The sequence below is a fragment of the Myzus persicae genome, unplaced genomic scaffold (assembly GCF_001856785.1).
Source record: "Myzus persicae strain clone G006 unplaced genomic scaffold, MPER_G0061.0, whole genome shotgun sequence".
NCBI classification, from domain to species: Eukaryota; Metazoa; Arthropoda; class Insecta; order Hemiptera; family Aphididae; genus Myzus; species Myzus persicae.
In genome coordinates, this window is record NW_019103933.1 from 287,267 (window position 1) to 303,510 (window position 16,244).

General features: G+C 31.3%; 1 protein-coding gene across 1 annotated transcript in view; it reads right to left on the minus strand.

Moving 5' to 3' along the window:
* The window catches only part of LOC111036523 (calbindin-32), a 67,244-nt gene extending 51,303 nt beyond the window's left edge, over positions 1–15,941 (minus strand). Inside the window, exons 1-2 of the mRNA XM_022318558.1 lie at positions 15,827–15,941; positions 7,905–8,100 (exon numbers count right to left, since the gene is read on the minus strand). Coding sequence (XP_022174250.1) covers positions 7,905–8,088 — 184 coding nt within the window. The 5' untranslated portion in view covers positions 8,089–8,100; positions 15,827–15,941. The remainder of the gene's footprint in view (positions 1–7,904; positions 8,101–15,826) is intronic.
* Between the last annotated feature and the right edge of the window lie 303 nt (positions 15,942–16,244).

Here is a 16,244-nt window from a genome sequence, read left to right on the forward strand (position 1 = left end):
TATACATGCACATATGATATTGAACGATGATAACTATAAATAGTTCGTATTAATTCAGACCAAGTTTTGTCCAAATGAACGATTAGTCCTGATGGATATGAGGTTTTCAAGGGTTCTCGAACGACCATGGCGTCCTAATTAGGTTCTACCACAGCTTTATTCATTAGTCCTGGTACTAAATTACTAGAGAAAAAAAATCTATAAAGTAAATGACTCATAAGATTTCATATTGTTATAAAAGGTGCCCGAAAGAGTCAAGTTGATTAAATTAAATTACTCATCAATGAAAAATATCATCAAGAAGGGGGAGAAGAATAGCAACCCAGATAACGTGATAAATTTGTTTCATTTAGCCATACATAAATTTGTTTCATATAGGTTAATAATAATTATTGTGTTCCGGGAATTTGTCTAGTCACATTTATTAATGGATTGATGTGCCGCCCATCGCTCCGATAACTACTGTCACCGGACACTACAAGTATCAAATTTCTACTAGATGTATATCTAATATTAAATAGATAATAGGTTGAAAATCACTGTTGTGGTTATTCATTTTCCCGGTGGCATATCATTGTTAAAATTCTTGTATTACATCTATTTTTAAAAATTACGTGTAATATACGCACAAAGTTATGATCATAACATTAAAAGTTTAACTTACTGTTACATATTATACATGCTAGTTCGATTTAGATTAGTTTGATAAAATTATAAAAGTAGGTGATATGAGTACAGCAAATTCATAATTTGCGATATGGCATAGTATATAGCCGGATTGGCTTATCCAAAATTATGGAACCTCGTTGGCAATCCATATCATCCTAACAACGAATTGGTTCGTATAATATTTTTAATGGCACACAAGGGGATAAGGAAAGGAAAATAAAAGGACAGGATTTTGAAGTTGAAACAATTCAAGAGAGGTCCGTCGATCATGCTATAACAGTATTGTCTTATAAAGTTCACGAGCGCTTCGTATTAACGTTAATATTGTCGAGTAGAAATATCGTAGCCAATCTCAGTTTCACAACTTTTTAGGAAGACTAAAAAGCTGTTTCGTTGAGAGGCATTTTGAAGGTTAGAAAACCATTTGAACAACTATAAACTCTAAAGCGTGTACTGTGACTTTCTGTTATTTTTACCAAATATGATTTTTTTTTACTAAATATTCACGAAACTTACCTCGATAGTGTAGAATTTACATTTAGACAGGTCATGCTATTTGAGATTGGTCGTTCTTTAGGTCATGATATTTTTAATTAAGATTTAAGAGATTGGCCTTGATAGTATAATATATTTTATTTAGGTAGATCTTGATACCTAAGATTGTTCTTCTTATCTCAAAGCTTATAACAAGATTTGGTGTATCTATTGTAGACACGAATCTATATTTATACAGGTACGAGTTTAGAACACAAATCACAATTTTTTATATGCAAAAATATTACATTTAAATACGGGTATTTGAATCAGGTGTATTGGGATGTGGTGTGGGGGCATCGTTATACTTGCTATTTAGAATAAACACAATTTATAATGATAGGTAATAACTAATAACAAGGAAATGAGTTCTCATGTTTGTCTTGAGTTCGAGTTCTCAATGTATTTTTATTATTAAAAAAATGTGTTTATTTTATATTGCCGGTCTAAGAAGTTAGTTGACTGATTTTAATAAAACGGTCTTTATATTATTATTTATTGAATTTTCGTGTGACCATCCCCACATTACCACATATCAGTACATCACGTGGGGCAGTAAGTGGAGCAAAAAATAAACTATTTGAATTTTTTTGATTTATCAATAAACTTTCTAAAGTTTATTTTTCGCATTGATTTCAATAGACAAGTGGTAAAACAATAATACCAAAAAACAAAAAACGAGTAATCGATTGCCGTATGATATATAGCATGTCTAGTATTTTTTAAACTAGTTTACTATATAGTATGATGTATAAATACACAGTCCGTAGGCTATTTTATTTTTTAAGACATTATTCTGACGATTGCGAGCGAATAGCAAATAACACGCGTACAATTACCGTGGAAACTATACGTTGGCACTATACCTATATATGTAGTGTGTATATACTGTACACACCGCCACCATCAAAGTTTTTATCGTTCTCGTGGCATCGTTTTACAAAATCCAAATCTCTCGGGGAATCTCGTATACAACACGCGTGTTATAACACACTGAGTCGGGCACGCATGTTACACAAAATGTGTTTAATGCTATACGACGTACATATACGTTTTTTAATTTCGCATATCTTGTGCCAAGTTCCTGTCTTTCGGTTTTTATTTATATATTTTATATCGAAGTACCTATACACTCGCTGTGCTGCAGCATTTATATTATACACACATATATATATATAATATATACGAGCCCCTGACAAATGCGCTCTTTTCGACATTGTTATGATCGCGTGTATTTTTTTTTTCAATTTATATTCTATTATTATATCGTGTTTTTATACTTGTGTTAACTGTAAGCGTACATTTTTTTATTTTTTTAACGAAAAATAATTCAAATATTTGTTTGTCTCGGAATTGTTTCTTTTAGAAACCAACAAGAGAATTAATGATGACATTATATATTATTATACCGATGTAGTACAATAATATATTATTATTGTTATTATTATAAGAACTATATATGTATTGTAAATAATGTCGGAATAAATGAAATTATTATTTTACGCTGCTGCTATGTAAGGGAGGGAGGGGGTGGAAAAAACGTCTGTTACGGATGGAGTCCATCTAATTTAATTAATACGATATAATTTTTGTTCACTGCGCGTGTTTACGATAGTTAATGAGATAAAAATAACATGCGGCACGAGTAAAAATGTATTTTATCATTATGACTCTCGGATTTGAGAATTATCGGGATTATTGTAATAGTATTAGAGCATTATCGATTAAACAGTTTTCCGATGTCGGGATACTCGTAAATTCGGGTGTTTTGAATTATGGCGTTGTTATTATTAGGGCAGCAGACAATGATTTATCGCGGAAACTAAAGACGGCTTGTGGTTGAGGCGTATTATATTACACGGTGGAATAAGATATATGTTTATATTGCAACGCCATGATAGAATTTATTGTTTAATTTATATTCATTTTTGTTTCGTATTTAGATTCTAAACTCCACTGTCATAATATTTAAAACAACCAAGTGTTCTTTTAATTATTCCGTTCAAACAATTCATTATGAAACCAAACAAAATGGTTTTAATTTATACAAAATATTATACAATGTATTGTAAGATGTTTTTTTGCTTGCGATACTTTCAAAATTTTTCTATCACTTATAATTGCTTGGTATTTCGAAAATAAAACCTATTTATTTTGTAAATACGTTAAAGAATAGGTACTATTAAATACATGATGGTAGAATAAAACGGTTTCATTCGATGTGTATTATTTTTCTATAGAATTATAAATAGTATAATTTGTTTAGAAAAGTTTACGAACCCTACCATACAGTAATTACACTGAGAAAACAAGCAAGATGACAGAGAATCGAGTACAAAAAAATTATTAAAATCAAAGGTAATTAACAGAAAAAAAATAATATTATTAAGCTTTTATTGTTAGTTATATTTATTTGTATAGTCTCTTATTATTGTGAAAGGGAAATATTTTTTACAACCTCCACAAAGAATATTATACTATGCAAAAGTGTTTTTCTGAGAATCAAGTTCAGTCATTTAAAATATAATTAAGAAAAAACATCAAAGTTATTAATAATAGGGCCCAGTTGTTTATGAAATGTCATGTTTTTTTTATTATATTTACCCAATTTAATACTTACGTTCTTACAAATGTTCACGTTCTACTGAATCAAATGATATAATTTTTACTTTGCATATTTTATGGCATTGACATTATAAAATAAAAAGCAAGTTTAACTATTTAGGTACATTTATATATTTTTTACTTTAAAATATTAATATAATTATTATAATATACAATCGCATTATAATTGTATTATGTTAATCAAATTTATTTTTCATGTTTGTGCATTTGTACCATTTATAATTTGTATTATGCATATACATACATAAATCCCATGTGTAATATATGTATTCCAATATAGAATTTCGATGTTTGTTTATTAGTTTATAATCTGTCCCGATGATTTTAGAGATCAGTTTATTTTATAACTTTTTTTTACTCGTATAAAATCTGATAATTTACAAACATTTATTCAGCTTAATAAATAATTAATTTGTTTTAGTTATAGATCGGAAATATATTTATTTTGATAATTTATTCATTTGTACATATTTTTTTTTTTTTTTTGGGGGGGGGGGGGTTATTTAGGTAAAAGTGCATATTTAACGTATTTTTAATGCATACTTGGTAATTTTAAGTTCGTTAGATCCAGGCACTAACTATGAAGTGTATATTCTTTTCTAAGCTGAGAACATTTTGATCGACGAATTTAAATTTGACTAATATTTTATTCTGTGATCTGGGTGTTAATAATGGTAATTTTTGATACTACAATTTCAAATAAATAATCATTTAGTATACCTTGACCTAGCTGTTAAGGTGCATATCGCTGTACAAATAAGATAGAAAAGTTGATACGTACAGAGAATGTGATTTTTTTGTTGATGTTAATCTTTATCGATGACATGTAATAATATAAAATCCCATTTTATTGTTTTAATATATATTTATATAGTTTAGGCACCAACTACCTACAGCAAAAGCGGAAACATAAATACGTAAAACGCAATTTTTACAATTCGGATGTTATTTTTCCCGTTCTTGTGGGTTAATTATAAATAAATGTTTGCCAACTCTTTCAAAGTGGTATTTGTTTCACGCAACGATAATTCATGAACAACTAAGGGAGAATTATAGTTGTATAGTATACAACTCTGAAGTATGTTTCGACTATTAAAATTGTTAAGAAACAATGTCGCACTCCTATCGTCGGTGTCGTCAATTCTATATTATCGCGCTACGTTAAGCACGACAGTCGCCAGACAATCTATAACATTTGTATAATATATTATATTTTAATTGTAACTTAAACTTTTGTCACGATTAAAAATTGTACGTTAAAACGCGACGATCGTTCCTCGCGTCCCTATGTATACAAGTGCCTACTATGATATAGGTTATCATTATACATAATTTTATATTTTTATGGAACACATTAACATCGATTAATATTCTGTTATGTAGGTACAGCCGGTACAGGTTGATTTATTGTTATAAGTAAACACTAAAATTATCACTTTCACCATCACTATCATAATCATTAACACATTATCTCTAAAAACATACAATTTTGCAATTTTTTTTTATGGTAATTTAAAGCCATTAGAAAACAACATTTTAAAACAAAAAATTATTTTTTTTATCGTTCTCATTCGTGGAGATTTATTAAATTTTTTTGATGACATCAAATATTATTAGTTTCATATTTCAGAGCAGAATATTTTCTGAAATATTCATTATGTATAATAATCTGATTTCGATCGATAACTTATAATTATTAATTAGTTACATAGAATAGGTGTTTGAAGTTCTGATGAGTGGAGAAGTCGAAAAATATTTTGCGAGGTACCCCTGTGCTACTATATTTATTCTGCTCATCTAAACTTCATATTATGTATATTGTATATGTAATAGGTACTTATAATCATTTATAACATCTCGTTAAAAAACCCATTTTAATATAGGTACCTTTATCGAAATATTATCAGAAAAATATTCTGCTCTAAAAAAATTTCAGATTAAATTAAATGTGAAATTAAAAATGTAGGTCGTTCAAAAAAGTTCAAACGTTAAATATAGTATTAAACGATAAAAATAAATTTTTCTTCGGAAACGTGATTATGTAATGAATATTTCCAACGAAGTTATTACTTTTCGAGAAGTTTAGTGTTTACAAATAACTAAAGAATCGCTTTGGTATATTATAATTCATGATATATATATGCATGTAACAAACACGTTTGATCGCAATAAAAGTTACAATAAAAGCATGTAATGTAAAAAACCGTATTAACCGCTTGAAGGACTTTGAAATGTGAAGACAAATGATTATTTTTCTGTTCTTGGCCGGTCGTTTTCTACATCGTTATTATTCGTCATTACTGCCTATAATGATTATTGTTATTTTCAATGCATCAACTACGTGGTTATCAGGCGAATTTAACTGCGGGGGTCGGGGAGAAAACAGGTCTGAAACACGTGTATACCGTCGTATATTATGATGGGACGAAGATTCGTCACTAAAAAACCCGGGGGGGGGGGGGGTCACCAATCCGGGAACTAGTGACGCTGGGCCTGATGCTTGACCTCAGAAGTCAGAACACGTCAAGTGACTGAGGCCAACCACCGTGCCACACTAGGTCCCTATAATTATTATTATTGTATGACATTGACAAAGCATCATGACGTTTCGTCGCAGTACTCGGCGATCACTGCCAACAGCCAACTGACGAATAGTATAGATCGACGCTTTACAGCACAACTATGTCGTCGCAGGATTTACAATAATAGTTGTATTGGAGTAGAGCTTTGTTGTTAAACACGTCGTCGGCAGTTATATTTTTATCGCATGTCTCCCATAGTACAGCATCGGCATCAGGTTAAATGTCGAGATTTCCTAATTAATTTAGACGCTCTCGTCCCGCCCGCCCACCCGCCAGAGCGTTGACGGTCGAGCAAAACCAACCGCGGCGTATGTAATAATATATTGTATAGGTACCTAAAGCATCGGGGACCGGAAACACGTCCGAATCGTATTTGCTCGGACCGCGTCGAAATGAGTTTGGTCGTTTATTAAAAACACTGTAATCGCCGTATATACGTATTATTATATTATATCGATTCACTGTAAATCAATATCACCTCTCTCCTCCACCCACCCGACTAGTCGCTATACGCAGTTCCGGGACCTTTTTGCGGCCGCACACACACCCACCCCGTCGCTCGTGTATTTTTATTTTTCGAGGATTATTCTATTATACATATATATAATATATTATATATGGCATACACGTCATCGTTATAATATGTTACGTTCCAGGTTCTGGGGTATACGATTTTACGATTCGCGTAGATAAAACCGAAAATTTATATGTTTAAACGTCCGCGTGACCGTAGCCAAAAAATCGTCACGCGGCTAATAAAATATGAAACTGTATAATATATTATTATTGCACGGAATGTATATCGCCGAGCATGCGCACTCCCAATTCGAGCACTAAAATCAAGTGTATGTACTCGTTTATTTGATCACTGATTTTCGGAATTTTTAAGTTGTATGGAGTTCAAGAGTCAAATACATGGATTCGTGTTTACCCCTTGACTTCACGGAATGTATACAGGCGATAACAATGTCAAGGCCTCTCACTCAAAACCCAAGTAACTCAAATAATTTTATTTTCAAAAAACTCGTATCTTATTTTATTTTATACATTTCATGTGATAATAATTATAATTTTGTTATAATTATTAGTTATTTTTTAGTAAAATTATTAATGCCAAGAATGATCTTATTATCAGTTGTTATTATAATTATTAGTTATTTATTGTTTCTCGTTCTTAACAATTTGTTACGTTAATTTCATCCATCTATTTAGTATTTACTTATATCTTCTAAAGGAAATATTGAAGTAATATTTTAAAGAACATAATATAGACTAAAAAATTTCGTGAGTACCTACATAGTTTTTAAATCAAATTTTTTCTGAACGGCTTGACACGCGTATTAATTCACGTCAAACGTTTATTTAACTTTGTATTCTAGCGCCAGAAAACGCAGAAACCCGAAACCCAAAAAAATGACTCAGGTGCAAAGCCCTGTTGAAAAATGTTTTTTTTCAAACGAGAGCTGGTTGTATTTATTATTCCCTCGAACTCACCGTCTTTGTCGTAGTGGCTCCAGACATCCATGAATTGGTTCGCCGACAGTTTTTTCAGTTCACGGCTGTGCGGGTCTCTGTATTGTTTCATGAAGTTGGTGGCTTTTTCTAAATTCAATTTTTTCTGTGCTGCCGCCGCTTCCACTGCCGCCGATGCCGAAGATGCGTCCGAAGAGAAACTCATATTGTATATTTTCTATACAACATCATAGAAACAAAAAAAAAATTAATGAAATATTACATAAAAAAGTCAATTTTTTACACTCGATTTGTAAACAAATATAATTTTGTGCAGTCCGAATAAAGTTACGACACATTATGTATCATATATTGAATACAAATGAAGTCACAATTCCAAAACAAGAATACACTGTCGTGTGCAACTCGTGTTCTCCCGTATTTATCATTAAGATGTTCGTGTTTAATGTAAGATCGTGTTTTGAATTAATGTACTAAATCTCAATATGAATAATTATTACTGAAAACTTTCGGTGTGACATATTTAATATTACGTTGTATGTCATGATCATCCCTACTGTAGATTTTGATAAAACCATAAAAGCGATTCGATTATTCGGTGGGTACACAGTGATTCTAATAAAAGGTCAATCTAATATAAAAAACAAACGATTTTCATTTTTCATTTCAATAAAAACACGGTGGATTCTATGAACAAGAAATACTTGAAATTCTTCTTAAGTCGATATTACTATGTACCTACATAGGAGGTCAGATATATTTTTTCTGTTTATCGAGTTAACGTTGATAACTTTTAATACGGTACATTGAAACCAGAAAAATAAGTTCAGCGGAGGATGATCAAACCTATCGTCTTCCCCGTGCTACGAAATAAATACGCCTCTCCTCATAACATCAATTTCGTCCGAGCAAGTCCGTATCGCATTATTATAAAAGACGTATACAGTTGCAGGACAAACTCAATTACGCGCACATAATATAATAATGGTGGCTTTATTATTATTCTCCGAGAACTGTTTATCTTTTTTGTGTCGATCACAAAGGTAGGCACTTTGGGTATAATAACAGTTTAAAATAATTGAATGCGAAACAGTGGTAGGCAACAATTAATTTATTGTTATTATAATTCGGGTACTTATTTTCGTTATTATTTATCGAAATCAAAAAATATTATAAACTCTTTGCTGAATCTTATCGTCGTTTTTCGTGTGAATAATAATATTAATTGTTAAATCCTCTATTGAATATAAATTTGTAAGTTGAGATAACAATCATTTTTCTGACTGAACATTCCCTACTCCAAACGAATAATTATCTTTACCAAGCGATTAAATTTATATAATGCGTTACCATACACCTCTATGTATATATATATTATATAGTTGGCAAACTATTCATGCATAATAATAGATAAGTTATGAACTGCTTCAAGCTTAACTTAATACAATTAAGGTAAAATAATCTTTTAAAAAGGTTTAATACATACAATAATATTAGTATTCCCTGAAAAACGTATCAATCAATTATAATATATACTCATAAGTCATTTTAATTCCATTTTCCTATGTTATTTAAGTCCCGGAAACCATAATACGTGAAATATTTGATTACATTTTAATTAGAATATAATATTTTTTTCGACCGCCATTATTTAAAATGTTTTTTAAAACCCCAGTTTTAATTACCAACAGATCTGTGTCCTTTACACAACATTATTATTATTATAATTACTCTTTCAATAATTACTATAAGTACCGTTGTGCCTTTATAATTTTGTCTAAAATATCTTCTGTCCGTTTACACCTCGGCAATTGAATCTAATTTTCATTTAATTGAATATAATTAAATAACGTTAAGACATAGTGGAGTCATAGACAATGCAAATACACTGTTTTATTTTAATTATAATGAAAGTCCAATGTAAGCCATACCATATTAAAAATTCATAGTAGGTATGCAGAGTACGTGCTATCAACTTAAAACAACATAAATAAGATAGCTGTCAAGAAAAGTCAACAAAACAAGTATAAACTTTTTGTATTAACTTGCAAATCTAAATCAATAGTATTTTAAATTAGTTCAGACGGTGCTTGTAAAATAGGAACCGACGATATCAATTCAGTGACTGTCTGTTATTGACGTTTTTCATTTCGGCCGTTTGGGACTTTCGATGTGCGGCTTTCAAACGATAAATTTTAAGACGGACGTGTGAATTTAAGTCTCTTTTGGCTCGAGGTCGTAGATCAACAGGCAATTCATTGTTTTTTCCGCTTGCGTGCAAAACCTTAGAATAGCTTTTAACGCAGGCTTATGGTTTACTTGACTCGACATTCTTTACAACATTAACGTGTGCATTCTTCTTTTTACATTTTGACGTAAATTATTATTTATTAACGGCCGTGCTATAAACCGTTTTGAAGACAAGTTTGCGGGTGGAGTAAAATGAGGCCTAATGGTTTTCGATATGTTTTCAGGCAAAGACGTGTGGATGTCTATAATTGTATGAAGGTGTATGAATGAAAAGTGAACGCTGTCATGTAAGTGTCACCGCTGAAACACTGATAAATGCTTTCAAAATCATTAATATAATGTTAGCATGTTTTGTAATCGTTTTGATAATCCATTTTAATAAAATCTACGTGCTAATAATTAGTACTGTCAGAGGGAGCGAGAAAGGTCTTTGTGTTGCAATAATGTATGCAGTGGCTTATAATTGTTGTCCGGGATGTGGTTGGTGCTACTCAGTTCTCTTGTTTTTTTGTTTCTGAAAAGACGAGTGTAACGTAAATTTTTCATGATTTATTTTGGAAAAGTACTCCAAGAAATATACAAAAACGACCTCCTTAATGTAAAAACGATACTTGTACTTAATTTGCATAATATGGGCTTGAAAAAAATATTGAACTCGTGGGAACCGAGAAGAAATAGTACTTTCATTTTTGCTAATGTTTTCAGGTTTTTTGCCATAGTTCCCTATCTACGTGATAGAGATGTATACGGTATACCCACGAATTTTTTTGCCAATACATCACTGTATTTTTTGGGTGTATGTTGTGCGTGTGTGTGTGTGTATGTGTGGGTGTGTGCGTGGTGCGTGTATTTGTACTTGAGTTTTTCTGTCTTCTTGTTTTTATGAAGGTATTTTTTCGAGCAGTTAAAGAGATGAAACTTGTTCACAGGGTCGTATATACCCAATCGATTGTACATTTAACACAGATTGTACTTCAGAGAGGTCGTTTTTACAGAATTCCCAGTAGTTAAGAAACAAAACGCGTTGAACAACAGCGAGCAAATCTAAAATAAATGTCCAATAAACGCGCACGCCCGATCTTATCAACATTATGAACAATCTCTGTTCAAACCGGGGTAATTTGGAATTGTAAATTGTAATTTAATAACGATACACTGCTTTATTTTGTACCAAGGTAAAAAAAAAAGTGAGACGATAAGTATCTACAAATGACATAGTAATATACTTTCTGACTATTATTATTATTTATTGGTGACCGATTATTGATTTGACTAAATAGCTTTTTGTATTAACAACGCGATGACGTGCATTTTTGTATTTTTATATGAAATATTACTAAACACCAAAGAACTGCTTTGATATTTAGTTATTGATCTCATGAAGTATGTATTTCAAATAATCAGATCTAGAAATGGGTCATGATTGTGATCAAGGAAAAATTAAGAAAGCTGTGAAAAAATATTTAAAAGGCACATACTTTTTGATAGTACTGTGAAAAAATATAGGTAGTGGGTAACCATATTATAGAGATCTGAAATTTAAACTCATGATAGATCATTATTACCAAATCGCATTTTTCGAAAACTATTACAATGTAAATCTCGGTGTTAGTTGTTTGAAATCTCGATATAATATATTATTCCAAAAGGGTACGTAATACCAATTTTTAATTACGTTTTTTTTTAAACTCGACAAATAAACCCCGAATATTTGAATTTTAATAATTTTTATTACGGTATCATATTTAATTATTGTATTCATAATACCATAAATACATAATACACATATTAAACAGATATTACATGAATAAAAACATGATGTAAAATCCATTATTGTACTGTTAAGACTTAATTAGGTGCATTGTTAAATAATGTAATTGAACTTTTTAAATATTCTCATTGATAACTTTAGTACAATCAAACTTCTATTTTATTTGTTCTTGTGCATTTTCTAAAAATGTCTGATATTTTTTAATATACATATATAATAGGATATATTTTGTTACAAAGTCACAGAAACTTCTTCTGTGACGTTAATTAAAAAACTATTTAACAACAAACGAATTATAGGTCATAAGTGCGTAGAAAAGTACCCAAATCACGTTAAATGCATGACGTATTTCAAGAAATGTGAACAATAGTTGGATTTCATTGATGTTTTTCTTCATTCGATTGGAATAAAGAACGCATTATAGCGAACAAACAAAATATCAATACTGCTCAAGACTAAGTCTCTCTCTGATGAAAAATTTGGTTTAACCATAATATAAAAAAGGCGTGTATTGTACATAAACACACCATATTCATGCTCTTTGAATATTTTTCTTTATTATGCTAAAAATAAACCAATGTTTTTGAAAATGTATTCTTTTAAATACTTCTTAAGCTCGTTGTATGTATACATCATATTGATAAAATAATCATACCTTTTACACTTTAACTATAATAATATGTTTTGAATAAATTGTATTTTAAAATGTATATTATGCTCAAACTTGACAAATTATTTTTGACTATTTTTAACATTATGGTATGAAAGTATACGGATGTACTGTGTTTTGCGTATCCATTTTTGAATAAAAAATATCATAAAAATTAAACAAATCAAATGTAATAATTTATAAATTATAATACGCAAGAGTGTTTTTAATTTTTTTTATATTATAACAAATTATTGATTAAGATGACGTTTTTTTTTCATCACTAAGTGCACCTAATTAAAAATGATTTTTATGTTGAATAAATAATTATTATCAACACCCATAGGCAATAAGTAATAAAGATGAATCTTTTTAAAAATGATTATATAATCTCTAGGTAATAACATAATACACTATTGACATCGATTTACTGAAATGAACACATCAGATTAACATCGTATAAACGAAACATTTTACATTTAAACTTTTTTTTTTAATTTTGTTGAATCTCCAAACTGTATTAATTTTTTTAAACGTTATTGTTACTGATCCAAAAAATCGTTTCGTGCGGTACGGTTTATACCCATGTGGCAATACGTTTACCATTAAATTATTATTATTATTATCGTATAGTATTATACCTATCGCATCGTCACTCCAAACGTGCGGTTTGCTTTTAATAATACGATAACAAAATATAAACCGGATAAACCGTTCACGCGAACCCAACCGTAGTTTTATTCGCATTACAATTGGGTACGCAATTTTCTTTGAAAAATCATGCTTAAATAGGTACCACGCACTACATCAGCTATATATCTAATACATAACGTATACATCGTTCATATTAAATCGTACATATATATATGTATATTGTATATCGTAATACTGCTGCAATAATAATAATAATATATTGTGGGTCACAGTTGGTCACATCGATTTGTGTAAAGCCATCCGGCATTGCGGTCACGTGACCAAATGCAGTCTTGATACGTACACACAAATCCAAATCGAATGTGTGTGCATAATATAATAATAACAATAATATACATATAATGCTGACGAAAGCGCGCAAACACAATCGCAGGCGGACATTAGAATGTAATACTTATATATACATACAAGACACCGATTTACATAAAAACTTATTCAAATCATTGACCCCCTCCTTCCATCACTCCACCTTCAGAAAGTCCCGACCGCTGAGCGTTACCCACCCAGTCGTTTGAGAATAATATAATATCATATACGCGTGTGGCGGCATTGAGTTTATACATAGTCGCAGTCGTGTAATATAAATTTTCCCTCCCGCTTGCCACTGCGACTTATATTTTGTCAGCGGCTCTTTTCGGAGTTCGATTGATCTATTCGAAATCATATAATACCATAGTATTACGTATAGTGTGTTTGCAAAAGAAAATCGGCTTGAAATTTCGAAAAATCGTAACACGGGATGATGGAAAGCTATAGACGAAACCGGCGGACCTTTAAACTGATGTAAAGGGGATGAGGTTTGGGAATTTTTATTTATTTTTTAGTCACCAGTAGATGGCTCTTGGTGCCCTGCTATACCTGTGATGGGTAGAGGAGCTCTTTCGTTCCTATCAACTCCTAGGGCGGTGGAAAAATCTCAAAAGAATTGCTTTGCGTTATAATCGAATGATGACGTATGCGTATTTATGGTGGGGTCTTCACATATTATCAAACAATTATTGAGATATTTTTTTATACCAAAAAAACAACTCACGACTCTCTTGTTCGAAATGACTGATGGTCGCAAGGTGTTTTTTTTACTATATAAATGTGGTTTTTCAAAATTCTCAACTCCCCTTCTATATTTTGTAAATATCCTGCAGGACTGTAGTGTACTATGATGTATTGTTGGAACATAATAAAGCTTTTGCCACGCGCACAGTGAACGAAGCGCATTACTTATTACGATATATTCGAATATCGTATCAAACGAAACGGTCTATCGGACGAAGGACTTAAATGCTGTATTATAATACACGATTTAATAAAACCGAGTATTAGTATTTGCTTTGCTCTTCGACTGTCACTCTCATACATTATCTATAGTCGACCCGCTGGCTATATTATACCGTTTGTTATATGATGCATATACGTTCGCAGCCTTACGCGTGCACCGGAATTCAAAAGGAAGCACAGCTCGTATTATATCATATTATAACTATGAGATACACACGGCGGTTATTAAGTTGTAAAATATCTAGTGGCAAGGAAACGCATGTGGGTGTGAGGGGGCCGCGCGTCCGATCCTTGGCGCGATTTTGAGCTCGATCGCGATTATAAACCGGAGAGCTGCACAATGGATTAATACCTTTACCCGCGGGTATTATCATATAAGTCGTTCGGCGGCTGACAGCTGCAGTCGTACCGGGACTCCAAATTCGATATCCGGGGCTCAAATATTTAACGCGTTTGTTGCACGCGGCCCCCCTTCTCTTTTATACCTGTAGACCCACCGTAACTCGTTAACCCCAAAGTCCGCGATAAACGTCACAGCAGACGTCCGCGATTGGCACAGTGTATGATTTAAAATGTTAATATTAATAATAATTAGTCAGCTTGAAGCAAAAACTCGCCTTCAGCAAAAGCCAAAATGTCGGGAAATTAAATAATTTTTTCAAAAATTAAAACGATGATACTATTGTATTCGTCCATATAATGAGATTTTTATTTAAAGATTCTTGATATTGTTTCGGGCATTAAGTCACTAATATGATATTAAGTTCCAAATTGTTCAGAAAACATAGGTAAACTTGTAGTTTGTGCGCTTTTGCTTCAAGCTAACGGATTTTAACGGCCAAAACGCCTCTAACACTTTAACGATGGATAGATACATGTATTTTATGTTATATTACTTAATATATTATATATTTTATATATAATATCATATTATAATCTAGTCGCGTGTAATGTTCTATAATAACAGTAGGTGATATCAACGAATTATCATTAAAACAATAATGGTATTGATGATGATAATAATAATAATGAATAGGTATAAATATTATTGTGTCGCAAGCTGATTTATTTTTAGATTTTCCGATTTTAAGATTTTAAGATTTTCTGGACTGTTTAATTAATAATAATAATAATAATAATAATAATAATAATAATAGTCTAACAGAAATAAGAGTTATTTATAAAAATCATATTTTTAAAATATCACGAATAATAATAATAAGTAAAAAACCTATGTTAATTGATGTTGATCATTGTAATAATATATAATAGTATAACGTTTACCTTGGTGTTATCGAATGGAGGGCAACGTGAATTGAGCGAGAATGTGACAATGGACTGTTGCAGTGGTGCGTGGGTGTTGATACCTGTACTCGTCGTGGAGGACTAAAGCTGTGCCGCCGCCGAGCACCCCGGCTATTTTGTCGGCGCCTAGAACGCTTGCGCGGCTCCATAATGCAGCAAACCCTTGGCCCTTTTTCTCTATGTTTTTTTCCCTGTAAAGTTTTAAGTTTATATACGCGCGGAGGGGAAACAGATCGTTGCGGAATGCCGGCCAATTTTATATATTACACCGAAGCATATGCAAATACCACGGAAAATATAACTTGACCCTAAGTACGAACATTTAAACGAGAAGATTCTTTTATTATTTTTAGTATCTCTTAGAACTGTTAATATTTAAATCTTCCGACCCGTCTCC